Here is a 15,433-nt window from a genome sequence, read left to right on the forward strand (position 1 = left end):
GGATAAATAGGCAAGATCTTTTCCCTGGGGTGAGGGAGCCTAGAGCGAGAGGGCATAGGTTTAGGGTGAGAGGGGTAAGATATAAAAGGGACCTAAGGGGCAACTTTTTCACACAGAGGGTGGTGCATGTATGGAATAAGCTGCCAGAGGAAGTGGTGGAGGCTGATACAATTACAGCATTTAAAAGGTACATAGATGAGTCTACGAGTAGGAAGGGTTTGAGGGATATGGGCCAAGTGCTGGAAAATGGGACTAGATTATGTTGGGATATCTGGTTGGCATGGACAAGTTGGACTGAAGGGTCTGTTTCGGTGCTGTACACCTCTATGACTCTAAGGCAACTCATCACCAGCTTCTCGAGGGCAGTTAGAGTTTGTTGCTAAATGCTAGCATTGGTTAGTGACCCTCACATCCCATTTAAGACTGGGGAAGTGTTGGTTTTGAATTCAGTGGAATTTTCCTCACCAGGTATAATTGGCACATTAAGTATTTTTAAGGCAGAGGTGGCTGTACTCTTGACTAACACCAGTAGAAAGTTATTAGGGTAGACAGGAAAGTGGAGTTTCAGTGGAAACTACCATCTGAGCAGCCAAAACCTTATTGAGTTGTTCAAGCAACTGAATAGCCTACTCCTGTCCTAATTTGTCTGCTCATATTTTGTTTAATCAAGTTATCTGCTCAGTCTGTTGGACTGCCCTGATAATCGTTTGCAGTTTGGTTAGATTGAGTACAAGGACTATGGGCCTTCAGTGTTGTGAAATGCACGGCAAGGCTAGTCAGAATTTCAAAATGCAGGTGAGAGTTCAGGTGTACAATAGAATCTTACAGTGCAGAAGGAGGTCATTTGGTCTATCATGTCTGTACCTGTTCCTGAAAGGACTACACACCTAATCCCATTCTCCAGTCCTATTAATTCGTATTTATCAAATATGTTCCAGGTCACTTTTGAAACCTCGTTTGGAACCTCCTACAAGAGAAGGTGCAAAACTTGACCTACTCTTGGGAAATAAGGCAGGGCAAGTGATTGAGATGTCAGCGGGGGAGCACTTTGGGCCAGCGACCATAATTCTATTAGATTTAAAATAATGATGGAAAATTATCGACCAGATCTAAAAGTTGAAGTTCTAAATTGGAGAAAGGCCAATTTTGATGGTATTAGGCAAGAACTTTCAAAAGCTAATTGGCGGCAGATGTTTGTAAGTAAAGGGACGGCTGGAAAATGGGAAGCGTTCAGAAATGTGATAAGAGAATACAGAGAAAGTATATTCCTGTTAGGGTGAAAGGAAAGACTGGTAGGTGTAGGGAATGCTGGATGACTAAAGAAATTGAGGGTTTGGTTAAGAAAAAGAAGGAAGCATATGTAAGGTATAGACAACAGAGATTGAGTGAATTCTTAGAAGAATATAAAGGAAGTAGGAGTATATTTAAGAGGGAAATCAGAAGGGCAAAAAGGGGACATGAGATAACTTTGGCCAATAGAATTAAGGAAAATCCAAAGAGTTTTTTCAAATACAAAAAGGACAAAAGGGTAACTAGGGAGAGAAGAGGGCCCCTCAAAGATCAGCAAGGCGGCCTTTGTGTGGAGTTGAAAAATGTGGTGCTGGAAAAACACAGCAGGACAGGCAGCATCCGAAGAGCAGGAGAATCGACGTTTCGGGCATAAGCCCTTCTTCAGGAATGAAGAAGGGCTTATGCCCGAAACGTCGATTCTCCTGCTCCTCGGATGCTGCCTGTCCTGCTGTGTTTTTCCAGCACCACATTTTTCAACTCGGGTCTCCAGCATCTGCAGTCCTCACTTTCTCCTAGTTGGGCTTTGTGTGGAGCCACAGAAAATGGGGGAGGTACTAAATGAGTATTTTGCATCAGTATTTACTGTGGAAAAGGACTGTAGGGAAATAGATGGTGACACCTTGCAAAATGTCCATACTACAGAGGAGGAAGTGCTGGGTGTCTTGAAACGCATAAAGGTGGATAAATCCTCAGGACCTGATCAGGTGTACCATAGAACTCTGTAGGAAGCTAGAGAAGTGATTGCTAGACCTCTTGCTGAGATATTTGTATCATCGATAGTCACAGGTGAGGTGCCGGAAGACTGGAGGTTGGCTAATGTGGTGCCACTGTTTAAGAAGGGTGGTAAAGACAAGCCAAAGAACTGTAGACTAGTGAGCCTGACCTCGGTGGTGGGCAAGTTGTTGGAGGGAATCCTGAAGGACAGGATGTACATGTATTTGGAAAGGCAAGGACTGATTAGGGATAGTCAACATGGCTTTGTGCATGGGAAATCATGTCTCACAAACTTGATTGAGTTTTTTGAGGAAGTAACAAAGAGGATTGATGAGGGCAGAGTAATAGATGTGATCTGTATGGACTTCGGTAAGGCATTCAACAAGGATCCCCATGGGAGACTGGTTAGCAAGGTTAGATCTCATGGAATACAGGGAGAACTAGCCATTTGGCTCCAGAACTGGCTCAAAGGTAGAAGACAGAGGGTGGTGGTGGAGGGTTGTTTTTCAGACTGGAGGCCTGTGACCAGTGGAGCGCCAGAAGGATCAGTGCTGGGTCCTCTACTTTTTGTCATTTACATAAATGATCTGGATGCGAGCATAAGAGGTACACTTAGTAAGTTTGCAGATGACACCAAAATTAGAGGTGTAGTGGACAGTGAAGAGGGTTACCTCAGATTACAACAGGATCTTGACCAGATGGGCCAATGGGCTGAGAAGTGGCAGATGAAGTTTAATTCAGATAAATGCGAGATGATACATTTTAGGAAAGCAAATCTTAGCAGAACTTATACACTTAATGGTAAGGTCCTAGGGAGTGTTGCTGAACAAAGAGACCTTGGAGTGCAGGTTCATAGCTCATTGAAAGTGGAGTCGCAGGTAGATAGGATAGTGAAGAAGGCGTTTGGTATGCTTTCTTTTATTGGGTACAGGAGTTGGGAGGTCATGTTGCGGCCACTGTTGGAATATTGCGTGCAATTCTGGTCTCCTTCCTATCGGAAAGATGTTGTGAAACTCAAAAGGGTTCAGAAAAGACTTACAAGGATGTTGCCAGGGTTGAAGGATTTGAGTTATGGGGAGAGGCTGAACAGGTTGGGGCTGTTTTCCCTGGACCATCAGAGCCTGAGGGGTGACCTTATAGAGGTTTACAAAATTATGAGGCGCATGAATAGGGTAAATAGACAAAGTCTTTTCCCCGGGGTCGGGGAGTCCAGAACGAGAGGGCATAGGTTTAGGGTGAGAGGGAAAAGATATATAAGAGACCTAAGGTGCAACGTTTTCACACAGACGGTGGTGCGTTTATGGAATGAGCTGCCAGAGGAAGTGGTTGAGGCTGGTACAATTGCAACATTTAAGAGGCATTTGGATGGGTATATGAATAGGAAGGGTTTGGAGGGATATGGGACGGGTGCTGGCAGGTGGGACTAGATTGGGTTCAGATATCTGGTCGGCACGGATGGGTTGGACCAAAGGGTCTGTTTCCATGCTGTACATCTCCTCGACTCTAACCACCTCCACCACTCTCTCAGTGTATTCCAAATCCTAACTGCCTGAGTGAAGAAGGTTCTTCCCATTTCATTCCAGCTGTCTTGCTGACATGCCAACTAGTGGAAACAGAAAATCCGCTCTTACCCTGTCAAAATTGTTCATAATTTTGAACACTTCAATAAGGTCATCTCTTATTCTCCTTGAAGCAAAGAAGATTAAGCTCAATTTCTCTCATCTCTCCTTTTATTGAAAATCCCTCATTCCTGGTATCATGCTCGTAAATCTCCTTTGTACTCTCTCTTAGGCTTTAGCATGCTTCCTTAAATAAGGTGGCCAGAACAGAACACAATATTCCACATGTGGTTTGAGAAATGATTTGTAGAGATGTAGCATCAATCCCTTGCTTTATACTCTATGCCTCTATTTATAAATCCAAGAATCCTATAATCTTATATTTATTTTATCCCATGCTATAGCTTCCATCAGTTTCCCTGCCAATGATGTCAAGCTAACAGGTTTCCTGGGTTATCCTTTGCCTTTTTTTTAAAACAATGGTGTCACATTTGTAGTCCTCCAGTCCTCGGACTCCACAATTTACTCTCGTACCTCTCTCAGCAATCTTGGATGCACCCTATCTGGGCCTAGTGATTACATTATCTGCAGTGCTTCTAGGCTTTCTGGCACTTCTTTATAGTGTCATAAAACATAGAAACAGGACCTTCGGCCAACCATGCTGACCAACAAACACCAAACTACTCTAATTCCATTTATCTGCACTTGGTCTGTAGCCTACTATGCCTTGACATTTAAATGCTCATCCAGATGCTGCTTAAATGTTGCAAGAATATCTGTGTCCACCACCCTCAGGCAGCTTGGTCCATACTTTTGTCATGCTCTGAGTGAAAATCTTTCCCTCATCTCTAAACTACTTACTCCTCACTTCAAACTTGTACCTTCTGGTCTGAGGCAAGTCTAGCATAGTGGAAAATAAAATCTACCCTGTCTACATTTCTCATAATTTTGCATACCTCAGTCAGATCCTCCCTCAGCTTCCTCTGCTCCTATCCAGTCTCTCCTCATGACTGAGACTTTTCAACCCAGGGAACATCCTAGCCAATCTCCTCTGCACCCTCTCCGGTGCAGTCAAGTCCTTCTGATAGTGTGGCAACCAGAACTGCACTCAGTATTCCATCTGTGGCCCAACCAATGTTTTATGAAGTTATAACAAGGCTTCCATGCTCCTATATTCTATGCCCCAGCTATTGAGGACAAACATTCTGTATGCTGCCTCAACCAACCCTGTCTACGTTCAGGGATCAATGGACTTGTGCACCAAGGTCCCATTGTTCCTCAGTAATCCCTAGGGACCTATCATTCATTCTTTGTATCCTTCCCTTCATAGACCTCCCAAAATCAGGATTAAATTCCATCTGCCATTGCTCTGCCCAGTTTACCAGCTAATCAATATCAAACTGTAGCCTGAGGCCATCATCCTCAATATCATCAACTCCAATTATCGTGTCATCCGCAAACTTAATATTTATACCTTCTACACACGCATCAACATTGTTAATATAATGGCAAACAGCAAGGGTCCAGCACTGATCCCATTGATACATCACTGATCAGAGACTTCCAATCACAAAATTAACCCTTCACCATTATCCTTTGCCTCCTATTTGTAAGCCAAGTTTGGATCTAGGTTGCCAATTTGCCTTGGATCTCATGGGTTCTTACCTTTTTGTCAAGGCTTCCATTTGGAACCTTGGCAAAGCCCTTACAGCAGTCCATGTAAATTACATCAACTGCACAACCCTCCTCAATATAAAAGATCACCTTTTCAAAAAGCTTTATTAAATTAGTGAAACAGGATCTCCCTCTAAGAAATCCATCCTATCTCATTCTTTCCAAGTGTTAATTAATCCTGTTTCTCAAATTTTTTTCCAATAATTTCCCTACCACTGATGTCAGACTAACTGGTCTGTAATTATCCCTACTGCCCTTCTTGAAGAAAGAAATCACATTAGCTAAAATTCCAGTCATCTGGCACTTCACCAGAAATATAACACCACCTAAAAACCCTTGAGAAGTACATTCAGCAGTGTTTGAGATAGAATCTGTGCATCAGCTGGGTGGGCAGGCATACTAACATCAGCATCCTTGAAGCAGCTGACAGCAGAAACATCAAGGCCATGATCATCTGAAACCAACTCCGCTGGGCTGGCCAAGTGCTCAGGATGCCTGAGTCCAACTGACAAAGCAAATCGCCTTCACCCAGCTTAAAAAAAAAAGTACTCAAAACAAGAGAAGGGCAAACAGAGTATTCCAAAGACACTCTGAAGGCTTCCCTCAAGAAATGCAACATAGTTGTCAATGCATTTCTTAAAGCAAACTATTTGCATACAATACACATTTAAAGATTTTGAAACACATGGTAAACTATAATTCTATTAATCCCAATTGCACAAATACAAAACTCAAATGCATGAGTGAATCTTTTGGATTATGAAGAGTTTTAATGGAATAATGAAGGGAAAAGTATTCCATCTGTCCAGGATGTGGGTTTGACTGCATAACATTTTCACAAAGTGAAAAATGGTTTCATGAAATTTCTTGATGCATATTGTTGCGAGAGCAGGAGATGCTATGTTACTGAAGGAGGAGTCATCGTGCAAAGGAAACATGGATAAAATGTTGGGAAGAAATTATGTATTGACGTGAGTGAAGACAGTTTGATAATAGGTTTAGCTTTGAATTGCTCCACAACAACTGGATTTGTGGTTCTACACTATGTTACCCAACATGAATAGAAAGTTGGCTGTTTATTGAGCAATGTTCACAGTGCAAGATTTGTCACAAGAGCAAACCTAATTAACAAAATATTTGCCTGGTTTATAATTTTTTAGCAATGTGCTCTTTAACTACCACAACACCAAACGGATGTGAAATTCACAGCCACTAAGTAACATTGCACCTTTTGTGAGTGTTATGGTTCCCAGAGCTACCTTAAGCTTCCCCACCATCCCCCACCTCCCCGACCAAAGCAAAAATTATTGCGTTGTTTTTTGTTGCTAACACTATTTGTCTTCTGTTTCCACAGCATTGGTTTACTGCACTCCCACCCGTCCTAACCTTCGAACTTTCCAGATTTGAGTTTAACCAAGCTCTGGGAAGGCCCGAGAAGATCCATCACAAATTGGAATTTCCATCTGTCTTATACATGGATAGGTACAGCAGCCTTGTACTCAGCTTTGAGAATGAATGTTGAATAAAACAGCCTGGTATTTTTAGAAAAATCATTGTTATGAAACTGTAACAGCAGCAACATAAAATGATATACTACTTTCATGTAATTATATGATGCTGAGAGCATTATCAGATAAAATTTGACATCTTCACACTACACTGTAAATCAAATGCCATCAGCCTGCGACTATTTCGCAATGCGAATATTGTACAGATTTTGGTTTGGCAATTCAGTTATATATTCACCTTTGCTACATTTTACTTTACATTTTAAAAAAAATTCAGCAGAGCATACATTGTAAACAAACTTTTCATAGGCAGCTGTGTCAGGAACCGGGGATTTGGATTTACAATCATCACCAAATTAGCTTGGGTGGATAGAATTTTTGTTTTTGCACAATGAGTTATGATGACTTGGGGAATGAACTGCAGGGGGTCCCACTTACGAAAGCTCATACTTATAAGCAAGATATTTTGCCATTAATTTTAAGATCAGACAGCGAGCTCTGGATCGTTCTTACAAATGGACATTTTGTATTGTGCTGCGTTGTGCTCCAACTTGAGTACAATCTGACTTAACGAGTGTACTCAGGAGTGGAACCCGCTCATAACTGGAGGCTGCCGCTCTCCGAAACTCTTTCATTCGCAACTTTCAAAAGGGGATTACATTTTTTTTGTTATAAATTGCAGAGCTTTGGGGAAGGACTGGGGCTTACTTGTTAGCTCTTTCAAAGAGCTAGCACAGGTACAATGAATCAAATGTCCTCCTCTGTCCTGTATGTCAGGGAATGAGATTATTTCCTCCTTGAATAAATGGTATATTTATTTAAAAATACAGGTACATGGACAAAAACCGAGAAATCACCAGGATCAAACGGGAAGAGATACGAAGGCTGAAAGACCACCTTACAGTATTGCAGCAACGATTGGAAAGGTATGTGAACAGGGAGGCTTGATGGCGAACAGTGGCTAGAAATGAGCAAAGAAATTAAGTAACCTGGTCATTAGCCTAAAAGGTGAACTGCAACTATACGGTGCTGGGATTGCAGCAAATCGTTCTACATTTGGGAGAGATGTATTTAAGGTCACACAAAGGTGGCAGCTTCACAGCGCTAGGGACCCGGGTTCGACCAACTGTGTGGAGTTTGTACATTCTCCCCATATTTGCGTGTGTTTCCTCCGAGTGCTTCGGTTTCCTCCCACAATCAAAAGATGTGCAGGTCAGGTGAATTGGCCATGCTAAATTGCCCATAGTGTTAGGTGCATTAGTCAGTGGAAATGGGACTTGGTGGGTTACTCGTCATAGGATCGTTGTGGACTTGTTCGGCCGAAGGGCCTGTTTCCACACAGTAGGGAATCTAATCTCAGTAAACACAAGAAGAATGAAGGATTAGAAAGATATTTATGCAGGATTCCATGGTGTAGGGTGGCTTAATTGCACCATAAGTAGCCACCGGGGAATGAATACTTTCCTCCTGTGCTCTAAGTATCATGTAATTTTATGGAGATTACTCATCATTAAACATCACAATTTTGTGCATTAATAACTGAGCTAGTGTAGACCAGAAGTCGAGAGATCTGAGTTGCTGTATGTTGATTTAGTTAATTGCAATGTGTGTCTTTCAATTTGCTTGAACACCCATTGGCCAAGTTGTGAGTAACTGGCCAAGGTTCTGGTTTCTGAGTCATATCCAGTAATTGTTCTTGGAAAGTGATGTTGGGTAAGAACAGTGATGCCTCTTTCTTACTGTCAAGTAGCTACTCATTGTCCAAGTTCACCTCTTAAGAAAAGTCACTCAATGTGAGGGGGTTAATCTGGCAAATTGCATTCCCCAAGAGAACAGCAGGAGAGAATACAATGAGAAAAAGTATTAAAATCAGCATTTGTCAAGGTAAGACTGCCCAAAGAAAAGGCTGTTTAACTAAGGTAGATGAACATAAGGAAGCGAGAAAATAACCTGAAAACATACATTAACCAAGCATAGCCAAGCTGGCAGTGTGCACATTGCTTACCTTGTGGGCAGAAATACATATGGGTTGTGGACAATGTTGGCAAGCTGAAACATGTGTTGCTGGAAAAGCGCAGCAGGTCAGGCAGCATCCAAGGAGCAGGAGAATCGACGTTTTGGGCATAAGCCCTTCTTCAAGACTGTAGGGCTCATGCCCGAAATGTCGATTCTCCTGCTCCTTGGATGCTGCCTGACCTGCTACACTTTTCCAGCCACACATTTTTCAGCTCTGATCTCCAGCATCTGCAGTCCTCACTTTCTCCTAGGCAATGTTGGCTAGGTCAACATTTGTCACCCAACTTAGTGGCTTTCAAGTCTGTTTCAAAGGGCCATGAAGGGAAAACCACATGATTCAAACTCTGGAAGTCACATTGAGGCCAGACCAGGTAATGATGACAAACCCTAAAGGATTTCAGTGAATCAGACTTATCTTTCCCAGTTATTGGTAGTATTTGCATTGCCTCCATTCTTACCTTTTAATTCCAGACATCTTGAAATCAAATTTCACCATCTGTGTGGTGGGATTCCAACCCATGTCTCCAGAACATTAGTCTAGGCTTCTAGATTCCACTTGCCCCCCCAACAACCCACCCTCCCATCCTGGCACCTTCCCCTGCCACTGTAGGAATAGCAAAACCTCCGCCCACACCTTCTCTCACCTCCATCCAAGGCCCCAAAGAAGCCTTTCACATCCATCAAAATTTCACCTGCACATCCACCAATGTCATTTATTGTATCCGTTGCTCCCGCTGTGGTCTCCTCTACATTGGGGAGAGTGGACGCTTCCTCGCAGCGTGCTTCAGGGAACATCTCTGGGACACCCGCATCAATCAACCTCACTGCCCTGAGGCCCAACATTTCAACTCCCCCTCCCACTCTGCCGAGGACATGCAGGTCCTGGGCCTCCTTCACCGCCGCTCCCTCACCACCCGACGCCTGGAGAAAGAACGACTCATCTTCAGCCTCGGAACACTTCAACCCCAGGGCATCAATGTGGACTTCACCAGTTTCCTCATTTCCCCTTCCCCCATCTTACCCCAGCTCCAACCTTCCAGCTCAGCACCATCCTCATGACCTGTCCTACCTGCCAATCTCCCTTCCCACCTATCCGCTCCACCCTCCTCTCTGACCTATCACCTCCATCCTCACCCCCATTCACCTGTTGTACTCTTTGCTACCTTCTCCCTGAAACGTCGATTTTCCAGCTCCTCGGATGCTACCTGACCTCCTGTGCTTTTCCAGCATCACTCTAATCTAGACTGTGGTTTCCAGCATGTGCAATCCTCACTTTTGCCTTCTAGATTCCCTGTCCAGTGACATTACCATGTTGCCCCATCTCCCCAGTGTCACTACTGTTGGCAGACAACAGCGACAAAGTGAAACATGCATCAGATATCATTTTAGTCTGTTGTGGTCCACGCCAGACAAAGAAGGAATGTTCTTCCAGAAAATGTAGAGCTTTTCCTCAAAACTGACACTAAAAATCTTTTACATTTACCCAAACAGCCAGATTTAAGGCTTTGGTTTAATGATCCAGTGTTGCATTTATTTGGCAGTGATGTGAAACAAGCCTGTGCTCTTCACAGGAGTGGAATCAAACAAAATTCAGAGAAAAGACAATATTTTGACAATTTACCTCTTCGTGCTGTATTCAAATGCTAAGTGAAAAATATACTTGAGTTATAGACATATACAGCACAAAAACAGACCCCTTGCTCCAACTCGTTCATGCCAACCAGTTATCTAAAATAAATCTAGTCCTATTTGCCAGCATTTGGCCCATATCCCTCTAAATTCTTCCTAATTAAATATCCATCCAGTTGCCTTTTTAATGTTGTAATTGTAACAGCCTCCACCATTTCCTCTGGCAGCTCATTCCATACACACACCATCCTCCGTATGAAAATGTTGTCCCTTAGGCCCCTTTCAAGTCTTTCCCCTCTCACCTTTAACCTATGCCCTCTAGTTTTGGACTCCCCCACCCCAGGAAAAGGACCATGTCTATTTACCCTATCCACGCCCTTCATGATTTTATAAACCTCTGTAAGGTCACCCCTCAACCTCCAATGCTCCACTGAAAATAGCCCCAGTCTATTCAGCATGTCCCTACAGCTCATCCTCTAACCCTGGCAACATCCTTGTCAATCTTTTCTGAACCGTTTCAAGTTTCACAACATCTTTTCGAAAGCAGCCTTTGAATATGTTATTAGCTGAGCAAATCTGATATTAAGTTGGTGTTTAAGTCCATTTGAACAGATTCCTGGTGGTGTTAATTTTTGCAAACGTTGATTCTTGCTCTCTTTCATACTAATTCTCTCTAGTTTTTAACTTTCTTTCTCTCTGGGCTTTTTCTCTGTTCTGCTTTCCCTTTCTTCTCCACTTCTGTCTCCCTCTTTCTCGACTTCTCCCAACTACGTTGTCTCTTCTTTCTGTTCCCAGGTATTTAAGCTACGGTTCTGGTCCCAAGCGATTCCCGCTGGCTGATGTTCTCCAGTATGCCTTGGAGTTTGCCTCTAGTAAGCCTGTGTGCACATCACCAGTGGATGATGTTGAAACTACTCCCCCTAGTAGCATCACAGCACCTCAGACGACAGCCAGGCAAGAGAGGTTTGTATATAAAACTGGAAGCAAATAATACCTTATTGAGTTACTTTGAAAAGTGGTACAATTAAGTGGCAGCTTTTCACATCTCTCCTTTAATTCAGTTGATTGCTTTGCAGTTGTAACAACATAGGAAATAGGAGAACTGCCATTCTATATGATCATGCTTGACCTTCTACCTCTACTACATCTCTCTGCCCATTAGCTATATCTCTTTATCCCTTTAGTATCCAAAAATCTATTGTTCTTTGTTTTGAATGTGCTCAGTGATTGATCATGCACAACTCTGGAGAGAGAATTCCAAAGGTTGACACCCTTCGTGTCAAGAAACTTCCCCTAATTTGTCTTAAGTAAGCAAACCCATATTCTATGATTGTGATCCCTTATCATAGAAATATAGAGTACAGAAGAGTCCTTCAGCCCACTAAGTCTGTACTACCAGAAATACAGTACTCCCTTTATTAGTTTCTCTTTGCTACACTAACCCATAGCCTTGAATATTATGCCATGTCAAGTACTCAAGTCTCCTTGTTTCTCCTGCAACTTGAAAAGGGGCAGAATTATTGGTGTAAGAAAGAGAAAAGTTTTTCCGCATTTGTCAGAGGGAGCATTGAAAGAAAGAGCATGTGTTAAACACTCCTTGTTACTGAATGTATGACATGTTTTTAGTTCTCACTTTGCTAGTACAATGTTAGAAGTACTCTGTGTACCCTTCTTTAAGGAAAAAAGGCCTATTGGCAGTTCAAGACACTTTGCATGTAATGCAGCAAAGACAGGACATACATTCATTCTGCTTTCCCCTCTCTTTCTCAGCCATATTGTCCTCTGGATGTGGAGTGTAGAATAAGGGCTGCATATCAAGGATTAATAATAAATTTCAAGAAAATCAGCCAACAGTTTAACAGACCAATATCCAAATGTTGAATCAGACTGCAGAAGACTTTGAGGTTTACCAGTGTTTTATTGCACATCGTAGTTTAGCACAGTTAGTAATGTTTGTGATGCAGAGTGACACCAATGGGTGTGGGTTGAATTCTCACACCAGCTGAAGTTACTATGAAGGGCTTCCCTTCTCAATCTCTCTCCTTGCCTGACATGCGGTGACCCTCAGATTAAACTACCACCAGTTGTCTCTCCCTGATGAGACAGAGCAGCCCTGTGGTCTGCCAAGGCTATGGTAACTTTACCTTTATCTGCTCTAAATCATCTCTGGATATGATCTATTTTAGAGATCTCTTGTGGCCCCGTGGTAATGTTCTTTACTCTGAGCCAAAAGGTCTGGGTTCAGGTCCAACCTGTTACAGAGGTGTTTCATTAAATATCTGAACAGGTTGATTAAAATAATCTAAAGGGATCTGCACTCCTTACACTGAAAACGACTACATCCTCTCACTTGGCAGATTTCAAAAGGTCTTTAATAGTGTTTGAATAGTGATATTGCATATTTCAAGATAAGCCTCGAGTTATTTTAGATTTAGGCTAAAGAGGTAGCCTAACTCTCTAAAAAAAAAAGCATCTTCTGGAGTGCAATATCTGCATGGATTCAGTTGTTAAGGATATTTGCAGAAATATTTGAAGAGATTAACTAATGATCCTTGTTTCATTGACCAAAACTTGCCAATAGCCCGATGGATCAAGGACCCTTGGCCGCCACAGATGCTCCCTGCACACCCCCTCTTCAACGGCCTGTCGTTCACAAACCCTTCACGCAATCGAGGGTCCCACCAGAAATTCCCATGCATCCTGCACCACGTCACATCACAGAGGACGAGTTGAGGGTGTTGGAGGGTTGTCTACATCGCTGGAGGATGGAGGTAGAGAATGACACTAGAGGTATGACTTCCTTGACCCCCTCCCCTGTTCTGAATCTCTCTCCTCTGCATTATTTCTGAATAAAAATTGTGATACTGATGAACATTACGTAGTGATAGCTCTGTTGTTCCATGATTTGTTGAGGATCTCTGAAGGAAGGTAAGGCACTTTGTTTAGATCACCCTTTGGTGATTCTGTACGTTTTAGCTGTTAAAAGGAAGGAAGTGCCGAAGTATTTCAGGACTTTGAAATTTTGGGAAGCATGAAGGTGCAGTGTGTATTGTATTGAGTTTATAATCTAGAATTCAAATTAATCACAGTAAATTGCAAAATTTTAGTTTCAATAATTCTGTCAACTTTCTGGACAATACCTGCAAATTGTTGTAAAGACTTGAATAATTCATGAATGCTCTTCGTAGAAGGGACTTTACCACTTTTGCCCCATTTGGCATACAGTATCCCAGTCTCACCCTGAGTGGCTCTCCAAGAAACTGGAGATGGTCAGCCATATCCAGGGGAAGAAATTGTGGGGATGCCATCACTTCCAAGACTAACACGGCACAGAAGAAAATGCCCGTACTACCACCAGCCTTGCTAATATTGCCCCGTGTTCCAAAGAAAATAAGTTAAAAGTTGGTATAACAATGTTCTGTCATAGTGAAGGTGCAGAAGAAGAAATAGCACTGATAGTGTAATTAAGACTATGCAGTGCAAAGAGTCAAGGGAAATAATGGTTATTGTACTCTGGTAAAGATGTAGCACAGAGTATGTAAATCCTAAAAAGGACAGAAGGTATTAATGTTCATAAGTTTGACATATGGCAGTATAAACTATCCAGATGTGAAAGTGGTGTCTGAATGCAGGAACATTTCTGAAGGCAAGCTCCATAATGTTGAGGGAAAATTCATGGTACGAAACCAAATTTCTAAATGGCAGGCAAAACATCAGGGCAGATTTGAAAGTCTTCCTAACTGTATCCAAGAGTACAGTGAAACCAGGAATATCAGTAAATAATGCCATTGTCAAAGCTAAAATGTTGCTGAACTTAACAAATGCAGAGTACCTCCTCAAAAAGGCTGAATTAGCCAAGTTAACGCTTATTTTTCCCCCCTCCCTCCTGGCGTCAAGACAAGATCAGGGTTTGCTGAAGTCGAAGGAGAACATTATAGCCAGAGAGAAGGGAAACAGTGGTGTGTGGTAATATCACTGGACTAGTAATTGAGAAGCCCAGGCTACTGCACTGTGGAAATGGATTAGAGTCCACCACACAAATGATGATATCTGGATCAATTAAAAATCATAAAAAAGCTGAAAAGGAATTGAAAAGTTAGCCTAATGGCATTAAAAAAAATTCTGGCTCACTAATTACCTTTCAGGGAAGGAAGTCTGCAGTCCTTATCTGGTCTGCCTCCAGAGTGACAATGATGTGGGTCTTAACTGCCCTCTGTATTAGGGCAATTAGGGATAAGTTTTTTTTAAAAAACCTGTCAAAATGTGTATATCTCCGACAATACTCATGACAGTCATAAGCACAAGCCAGGCTGTTTAATTGGCCTCCCATCCACATCCTTTAACAATTGTTCCCTTCATTACAAATGCACAATGTCAGCAGTGTATACTGTCTACAGGATGCACTGCAGCAACTCACCAAGATTCCTTTGACAAAATCTTCCATAATCTGCAAACTCTACCCCTTGGAAGGGCAAAGGTAGCAAATGGATGGAAGCATCACCACCTGCAAAATCCCAACCAATGCACTCACTATAACAACATTGGGAGTATATCTACGCTACCTGGGTGTAGCATTTAAGAAGGCTTTCATTATCACCACCTTGAAGACAATTTAGGATGTGCAGTATTGCCCTCACAGGAGTAGGCTATTCAGCCCCTTGAGCCTGTTCCTCCATTCAATGATATCATGACTGATCTGTGGTCTAACTCTCTATATTAAACTCTATATGGGCCTTATGTTTGCTTAACAAATATTTATTTGTCTCTGATTTAAAATTACTGACAGATCCAGCATTCACTGATGTTTGTGGAAGAGAGTTCCAAACCTCTACACACCCTTTGTAGAAATGCTTCCTAACATCTCTCCTGAACGGTCTGGCCCTAGTTCTCTGACTATGCCCCCTAGTTCTATAATCCCCAACCAGTGAAAGTAGTTTATCTTTATCTGCCCTGTCTTTTCCTGTTACTATCTTGAAGACTTTGATTAGATCATAGAACAGTATTGGAACAGGCCCTTTGGCCCACCATGTCAGTTATTACCAT

The 15,433-nt window shown here is 42.3% G+C and overlaps 1 protein-coding gene across 3 annotated transcripts in view; it reads left to right on the forward strand.

The window, feature by feature from the left end:
* usp25 (ubiquitin specific peptidase 25) overlaps nucleotides 1–15,433 on the forward strand; it is a 212,928-nt gene that overhangs the window by 104,389 nt on the left and 93,106 nt on the right. For all 3 annotated transcript variants that reach the window (XM_043701413.2, XM_043701414.2, XM_043701415.2), the window contains exons 11-14: nucleotides 6,592–6,719; nucleotides 7,576–7,671; nucleotides 11,186–11,353; nucleotides 12,972–13,180. In XM_043701413.2, the coding sequence (XP_043557348.2) occupies nucleotides 6,592–6,719; nucleotides 7,576–7,671; nucleotides 11,186–11,353; nucleotides 12,972–13,180 (601 nt within the window). The remainder of the gene's footprint in view (nucleotides 1–6,591; nucleotides 6,720–7,575; nucleotides 7,672–11,185; nucleotides 11,354–12,971; nucleotides 13,181–15,433) is intronic.

The sequence above is a fragment of the Chiloscyllium plagiosum genome, unplaced genomic scaffold (genome assembly GCF_037043375.1).
Source record: "Chiloscyllium plagiosum isolate Xiang-an unplaced genomic scaffold, Cpla_swu_hap1 HiC_scaffold_12, whole genome shotgun sequence".
NCBI classification, from domain to species: domain Eukaryota; kingdom Metazoa; phylum Chordata; class Chondrichthyes; order Orectolobiformes; family Hemiscylliidae; genus Chiloscyllium; species Chiloscyllium plagiosum.